Source organism: Dipodomys merriami, unplaced genomic scaffold (assembly GCF_024711535.1).
Source record: "Dipodomys merriami isolate MVZ:Mamm:240054 unplaced genomic scaffold, mDipMer1.0.p SCAF_106, whole genome shotgun sequence".
NCBI classification, from domain to species: domain Eukaryota; kingdom Metazoa; phylum Chordata; class Mammalia; order Rodentia; family Heteromyidae; genus Dipodomys; species Dipodomys merriami.
The window spans coordinates 801,726-809,287 of record NW_027202338.1 but is presented as its reverse complement, the minus strand read 5'-3'; the positions used below and the strand labels follow the sequence as shown (position 1 = coordinate 809,287).

At 56.0% G+C, this 7,562-nt stretch overlaps 1 protein-coding gene across 4 annotated transcripts; it reads right to left on the bottom strand.

Moving 5' to 3' along the window:
* Nucleotides 1-737: 737 nt before the first annotated feature.
* Nucleotides 738-7,519, bottom strand: LOC138812693 (mitochondrial import inner membrane translocase subunit TIM50). 4 transcript variants are annotated; one of them, XM_070000816.1, is made up of 11 exons: nucleotides 7,400-7,519; nucleotides 5,926-6,079; nucleotides 5,483-5,514; nucleotides 5,230-5,251; nucleotides 3,975-4,033; nucleotides 3,758-3,877; nucleotides 3,365-3,469; nucleotides 3,173-3,271; nucleotides 2,424-2,580; nucleotides 2,038-2,144; nucleotides 738-1,188 (listed from the first exon to the last, which is right to left on the bottom strand). In XM_070000816.1, exons 1-11 carry the CDS (start codon nucleotides 7,505-7,507, stop codon nucleotides 1,087-1,089), a joined length of 1,065 nt encoding a protein of 354 aa, XP_069856917.1. In that variant the 5' UTR covers nucleotides 7,508-7,519; the 3' UTR covers nucleotides 738-1,086. The 4 variants fall into 4 exon arrangements, with proteins under 4 accessions (XP_069856917.1, XP_069856908.1, XP_069856913.1 ...); XM_070000807.1 differs by lacking the exon at nucleotides 7,400-7,519 and adding an exon at nucleotides 7,269-7,344; XM_070000812.1 differs by lacking the exon at nucleotides 7,400-7,519 and adding an exon at nucleotides 7,151-7,221.
* Nucleotides 7,520-7,562: the final 43 nt, after the last annotated feature.

Sequence of the window (7,562 nt, the reverse complement as noted above, 5' to 3'; positions counted from 1 at the left end):
GCTGGGGCGGCCGTTTGGCCTCCGGAAGGTGTGAGAAGCAAATGTGCAGGAAGCTCCCCCAGCCACCGCCTCCCCACCCCCCACCAATGGGGGAACTCCCCCCACCCCTCACGAAACCCCTTTAGTGCATCAGGACCACTGGGCAAATAAAGCCGGCTAGGAGCAGATGTTCCAAGCTCTGCCGAATGGGTCTGTGCCAGGGAAAAGCAGGTCCGGGAAGGAAACGTTGCAGCGCTTAGATCTGGTTAAGTTTAGGGGGGCCGGTGGCATTTGTATGCGTTTGTGTCTTGTGGGCACAGTAATTGTTTAAATAGGAGAAAGCCAGTCTAAATTTTCTCTTAATCCTGAGGATACTGGAGTGTGTGAGGACACTGTGTGTGGAAATGCCCAGACTCTTCCACATTCATTTCTTAGCCCCTCTTCCACACCTGTGGAACTGTGGTGAAGTGGTAGAGTGCCAGCCTTGAGCAAAAAGCCAAGGAATGGCACCCAGGACCTGAGATCAAGCCCCAGTGCCAGCACAGACACACACAGACACAGACACAGACACAGAGAGACACACACACACACAAACTAAGGGGGAAAAAAATCCAGAATTCTAGTTTCTAGTTGGGTGCAGTGATGCACTTTTGTAGTCCAGGCTATTTAGGAGGCTGGGGCAGGATTTCTGGACAACACAGAGAGATCAGATTTCCAGAAGAAGAAAAAATATAGCTGGAGCTCCCAGGAGCCCTGAGTGCAGGCATCATTTTATTTCCAGGGCAACTACCCATCTTACAGCCTGGTCCTCAGCTGTTCACGTACAAGGAAGCCCCAGCCAGAGAGGGGCACACACTTCTTGCGAATCACACAGCCATCAGGGAAGATACAGCTGAGCAGAGGCCAGGATTGCCAGATTCAAAACCAGCCCTGCTCCACCAAAGCACCACATTCTGTGCCTTCCAGATGTTGACCCGGCCGGCGCCCCATCTGGACACTCTGTGGACACAGGGGTGTGGCATCTGGGATGCACTTTATTGTACATGTGGCTGGTCTGGGCGCACTGATGCCTGGGGACCAGGCTGTGAGTCTGAGGAGGCCCAAGGATCAGGGCTGCTTGGAGCGAGGCCACAAGCGGCTGGTTAGAGAGCCGAAGAAGAGGTTCTGTTTGGTGGACTTGGAGAGCTCGGCCAGGCGCTGCTGTTCCTCCTGGGGTTGGGGGAAAAAGAGGAGGGTCAGCCCGGGGGGCAGGGGCTGGGGGCAGCCTTCTTTGTTACTTTTCCCTCTCCTCAAACAAGGCAGCAGCCTTGCACAGAAGGCCCCAGACCTCACAACTTCAATCTGGTCGTCAGCATGAGCTAGCTCATTTGGGCGCTGGTGGCTCAACGCCTGTCATCCTAGCTACTCAGAGGCTGAGATCTGAGGATCCCAGTTCAAAGCCAGCCTGGGCAGGAAAGTCTGTGAGATTCTTATCTCCAGTGAACCACCAGAAAACTGGAAGTCGAGAGGTGGTTCAAAGTGGTAGAATGCTAGCTTTGAGTTAAAGTGCTCAGGGACAGCTCCCAGGTCCCGAGTTCAAGCCCCACAACTGACAAAAAAATAAAGCTAGCTCAGAGTCCCAGGAGCCTGGGCTCAGGTGTTGGGGGGGGCGGGGGATGAGAGGGGAGGAAATACCAGACTCAAAGTGCAGAGTTTCAGTAGCTTTTCAGGCCTACACTTTTTTTGGTCAGTCTTGGGGCTTGAACTCTGGGCCTGGGCGGTGACCCTCAGCCCTTCAGCTCAAGGCTAGCACTTTACCACTTAAGCCACAGCGCTGCCACTCCACTTATTGGAGATAAGAGTCTCCCGGACTTTTGTGCCCGGGCTGGCTTTGAATCTAGATCTTCAGATCTCAGCCTCCTGAGTAGCTAGGATTACAGGTGTGAGTCACTGGCGCCCGACTGATTCCTGCCTCTTGTTGGGAGCTACAGAACATACCACCCCCAGGTACTGATTGGGGCCCCAGAAGAGGATCCGCTTAGGGCCACGCACACAGCTGCTGCTGGCCCCAGGGCTGACCTGCTCAAGGCGGCTCTGCCGCTGCTTGAAGGCCTCCAGCGGGTCGTCCTCCAGGGCGTAGTGCTCTAGCACGGTCCGCACATCCTCCACTTGGTTCAGGGCAATTGCTGCGGGTGCAATGGGATGGTGAGCTGGGCCCAAGGCCCAGGGCGACAGACTACAGGCCAAGGTCTGCCCTTCCTGGGTGCTTCTCAATGCTTGAAAGTCCCCACTCCCCAATAGTTCCAGGGTAGCTCCTAAACACTTCAGAGGAGTGCCCAGACATTCCAGATAAGCCCTGGAAGATTCCAGAATACTCATGGACTTCCTCTCATTCACAGGAAGGACTGGCTGCTGTCCCGAGGGCCTGGGGCTCGGGAGAGGCCAGAGGCCGGGGTGAGCCTTACTCTTGAGGAAGGCTGACAGGTCCAACAAGACCCGGTCGTCCGAGTTGCCGTCCCAGGGCCGCAGGGCAACGCCGTTGTAGGGCTGGAGGCGGAAGGCCTCCTTCTTGCAGTCCACGACCACCACACGGGCTGGGTCCCGATTCAGACAGGAAATGTCCTGCATGTGGGGGACAAATCGGGTCTCTGTCTGTGCCCTCCCTGCCCTGCAGGGAACACACAGAGGCAGACAGACAGACAGAGAGACAGACACGCAGTACCATGCCCACTGGTCACTGTGGTGGGTTCTCTGTAAGCTTGGCACGAGTGACCACTGCAATTCCCCTGATGGCCAGTCACACAGATGCCTAAAGCTGGGGCCCTTACAGGGGGAACCCCTAGCTTCTCCAGGGACAATGTGACCATTGGCAGGTTCAATCTGCACTCCAAGTGACTAAAATCTCTTACTTTGAGATCCACAGCAACATGCGAGAGTGACCCAATGAGAGCAACCCAACAAGGGCCTTAGGGAAGGGCAGGTCCCGCTGAGCCCTCAACAATGCAGACCCCAGACCCAACAAGACACAGACCACCACCACCCCAACCCCTGCACACCAAGAAAGTCGGGGCCAGGCTTGGGCAGGCCAAGCCCTTACACAGACCTTCACCCAGCCGTCTTTCCTTAGGAGCCCCCATTTCTCCCTATGTCCCTAGATTCTGGAGAAGACAGGTGAAGACCCCCATGGTCCCCACAAATCCATCCTGCACAGCACCTTGACATGGTGTCCGTCCATGTATCTTGTGGCGTCTCGGAAGAGGCGGTAGGAGATGAAGCCGTGGGGATCCACACTATCAATGAGTGGGAAGGCCGTCTGGGGGGACAGGGAGGGACAGGCTACACCCCAGCCCTTGGATCTCACCCACTCCTTCCACACTGACGGAGCCTCCTGCACCCCAAACCTCACCATGCCAGTCTCGGACGTGAAGATGACAATCTCATAGAGTGGGGCGAGCTGCTGGAACAGGGTCTCAATGCCGGGGCGCTTCTTAAACCTCCAGCCAGTGGCTAGCTGTGGACACAGGAAGACAGTGAGACACACTGGCAGGAAGCCCCCAAGATGCTTACTACCCAGCCCGAGGGCGCCCAGAGCCAGGTGTCTCTGCTCTAGGGGGTCCAGGAGCACACAGGCTGTGCCCGAGGGCCTGGAACCAGTGTGGGCACTGATGAGCTGACTCTGTGCCCAACGCACCCCACAACCACCCTACAGAGTGGGTGCTGAGGGGACCCGCAGCCAGGCCCTGAGCAACCTGCTGCCCTTTCCCGAACCCCCATCCCCAGCTCCCCTGCTAGGACACACCGACCACTCGGGGTGTAAGAGGACTCCCGTGAGCTCCAGGACGAGTGTATAGGGTGGCTGGTAATACGGCTCTCGCAGAGGGTCTGGGAGAAGGCAGGGGCTGGTGGGTTCAATGATCATCTGTAGGATAGGACAGGGCAGGGTGCTCAGATGAGAGATACTGGCACTGAGGATGGGGGGGGTGGTGAGGAGGGCGCTGGCCCAGGCCCCAGCTTACCTGTCTATAATCTTTAAAATATTTGTACGTCCTCCGCAACTGCTGTATCAGAATGGGATCTAGAAGGACACCAGGCAGAGAGAGACAGGCAAGGGTTTGACGAGCCACAGACACAAAATGAGTCTGTGCACACGCCATACTCCAACCAGCCCATTTCTATGTCCAAAAGCAGAGGCAATGAATAACACCAGGTAGAAGCAAAAGTCCTTATTTGCCTACTCACTTTTAGCCTGTACACTCATACCCATACCCCATGCCAGGTAATACATAGAAAGTTGCTGGGTACTGCTGGCTCACGCCTGTCATTGTAGCTACTCAAGAGACTGAGATCTGAGGATCACAGTTCAAAGCCAGCCTGGGCAGGAAAGTCCATGAGATTCTTATTTCCAATTTACTAATTAATCACCAAGAAGGCAGAAGTGGAGCTGAGACTCAAAGTGATAGAGCGCTAGCCTTCAGCACAAGAGCTCAGGGACAGCTCCCAGGCCCTGAGTTGAAGCCCCATGATAAGGAAAAAAAAAAAAAAAAAGAAAGAAAAGAAAAAGGAAAATTACAATACTGTAACCTGTGAAATTAATAAACATATACCCTTAAGCATGCCCAACTTAAATCATGTGCAAATCAATTCTTTAAGCCATTCTGAGGGCACATCTGTGCAGTTCAAAGGGCATCTTACCCACCTGCCAGTGGAAAACAATTAGCGTATTAACACGCCTGCCTGCCAAGTTCCCCAGCATAAGCAGGTGGCTTCCTGGACCCTCCAATTTCACTCTCCCCCAGGGAAGGGTCAGCTGGGATACAATTGGCAACTACTCTCAACTATGCAATGTGTCAGAAGCTCCCCACCAAATGCTGGCTACCCAGAGGGAAAGGGAGGAAGGGAGCATTGTTCTGGAAATGAGCTGGATTTGGGGGGAAGGGAGAGGGGGAAAAAAGCCTGTCATAAGGGGGTGATGGTGGTGGTTAAGGGCTGTGGACACTGAGATCTAAGGCACAAGAAGCCATGTGGCTGGGGCCAGGCTCCTGGCCCTCCCACCAGCACCCCCCTCCCCCATCCATCCCTGACCATCTGCTCTCGGGGCTGAGGGGCCAGGGAGAGGGGCTGAGGCTTTGTAATGCCTCTCCCCCAAGCCATCCAGCTGCTGGCTATGGAAGTAAGAAGAAGTGGGGGCACCAGATGGGAAGGGTAAGGTCCCTGCAAAAGGCAGAGTTGAGAGGCAAGGGAGACCCCCAAAATCTGGGTTTGTTTACTCACCATTGTCAAACTCATCAGGTATCTGGGAGGCAGAAAGAAAAATGAGAGGTTTGGGAGGGCAGAGGCAGGACCCTATGGTACCCACAAAAGGATCTCCAGGCTCCTGAGAGGAGCCGACAGAGGTCCTAGGAGGGAGGGAGAGGCTCACTGAAGAAAGGAGCCTGGACAGATGAAAGGCCACCATCCGGACACCCACAGGACAGACTCCCAATAAGGCCTCGGGGGGGTGGGGTGGGGGGCTCTTTGCTCTCACCTTGGCACCGGTTTCATCCACAGGATTATTTCCTGCAAAGAAGGAAAACACAGGTGAATGAGAGAAATTGGGGCCCCAGTGCGTTGGGTCTTGAAAGCAGAAGAGGACTTCTGGGCCTGAAGGAAGTGAACTAGAGTCACAGCCTCCTGAAGGAGGATCGGATCTGGAAGCAATGGAGCTAAGGCTAGGTCTGTCAGGGATGAGAGGAGGGTTAGACATTTGGATGCTAAGGGAAGATGGGAGCTTAGGAGACTGGTCCAGATCTATCCTTTCCCATTTTCCCTTCTTTCCACTGGCTCTTTGTAACCTGGTACAAGAACCTTAAGCAGGAGGCTTCTCAAGTTTCCAAGTAGGTGTCTGGTTGATGAGCTCTTCTGAGGGAGGGGCCCAGGGAAGAAGATGAAAAAGGGGCAGGTCGGGGAGGGCAGGGTTAAGTCCCTCACCAAAAATATAGACGACACAGACGGTTCCACCAGCCCCCAGCAAACCAGCAAGCCAGAGTGCAACTTTTTTGGCATAGCTAGGACCTTCTGAGCCTTGCTGCTGCTGCTGTGGCCCCTGAGTCTTCATGCCCCCTCGGCCGCCGATCTCTGCAACCTGAGGTGGAGACAGGGAAGTCAGCCAAGAGAGGAGAGAAAAAGGTCAGAATATTCTGACCTCTACTCTAGTTCAAGTAGAATTAAGATCATGAGTCTGAAACCAAGACACACCACAGAGTCTCTGAGTGCTGTGTTCATGGACGGACAGCTGAAAGGATGATCCTCTCAGAAGGTTAAAACTAAAGGAGTGGCATTGAAGACATCGCTAAGTTGGTAGAGTGCTAGCTAATGAACAAAAGCTGCCACAGATACTGAGTTTCAGTCTCGGAGGGAAGGGGAGGAGGGGCGGGGGAAAGAAAAGAAAACTAAAGGAGGATTGGACTCTGGTGGCTCACGGGCCTGTAATTCTAGTACTCAGGAGGCTGAAATCTGAGGATCATGGATCAAAGCCAGCCTAGGCACAAAAGTCTGTGAATTTCTTATCTTCAATTAACCACCAACAAACAAACAAACAAACAAACAAACAAAAACAAAACAAAAAAACCAGAAGTGGAGATGTGGCTCAAGCAGTACACAGTGCCAGCCTTGAAGGAGAAAGCTAAGGGACAAGGGCCGAGGCCCCGAGTTCAAGCCCCAGGACTGGCAATCAATCAATCAATCAATCAAAAAGGAGGAGCAGATGAAAGGCTGGTCCTCTCAGGGGGTCAAAACTAAAAACTGTCCAGCCTGGGGACCACAGGGGTTCGGGCGCTGACAGGCTCGATGATCTGGGATCCGGGAGGAAACAGGACATGGAGGGTTTGGATGCAGGAAGGGAGCGTAGGGGTGCCAGTCCTCAGGATGCTTGAACCCGGGGATCAGAGGACACACGGGACAGGACGAGGACGCTGACATCCGGACCCCCGGGAGGCCCCGGGGTACGGAGGGGAAGGGCGAGGAGGGCGAGGACGGGTCGGGCGCTCGGGGCACGGAAGTGATGGCCTCGGAGGTCGCAATGGCCGCGAGGCAACCAATCGAAGCCCGGACAGCGGACTGGCCCACCACTAGAGGGAAGGAGGCCTGGAGCTCGGGCGGGGACCCCAACGTCCCGGGGCCCCCCATTCCCCGGTTCCCCTCGACCATCACCCACGGGGGTCACGGGAACAGGAAATCGGTGACCTCCCGTGGGGCCCACGTGGGTGGAAGGTGGGACCCGGAGGATGCACTGGCGCCGCCCGGATCCAGCCCGGGGTGGGACGGACGAGCACCCCGAAAACGCGGGCGGCATTCCATTCAGCGTCCCGATGTGCGGCGCCCCGGAGACGCCAGGCGGCGGCTCCTCGTCTGAAGCGTCCGAGGGGCCCCGTTCCTGGGGAGCCCCACCTCCACCTCCGCTCACCTGCTCCGGGGTCCGGGGAGGCGGCGGCGCCAGCCTCGCGCACAGACCCCGCGCGCCGAGGCGGACTCCGCTCCGCAGGCGCGAGAACAGCGCTGCCGAGGCCGCCATCTTGCGCTGACGCAACGCGGCCACGCCCACTTCCCCCCTATACCCGCCCCACGCC

Excerpts from the sequence above, each read along its gene's own strand:
- LOC138812693 (XM_070000816.1), bottom strand. The coding sequence starts at position 7,507 with ATGGCGGCCTCGGCAGCGCTGTTCTCGCGCCTGCGGAGCGGAGTCCGC. Across the intron at positions 2,145-2,423 it reads CCTGTCAGCCTTCCTCAAGA|CAATTGCCCTGAACCAAGTG; the intron begins GTAAGGCTCACC and ends TTGCACCCGCAG. Across the intron at positions 1,189-2,037 it reads GGCAGAGCCGCCTTGAGCAG|GAGGAACAGCAGCGCCTGGC; the intron begins GTCAGCCCTGGG and ends CCCCAACCCCAG.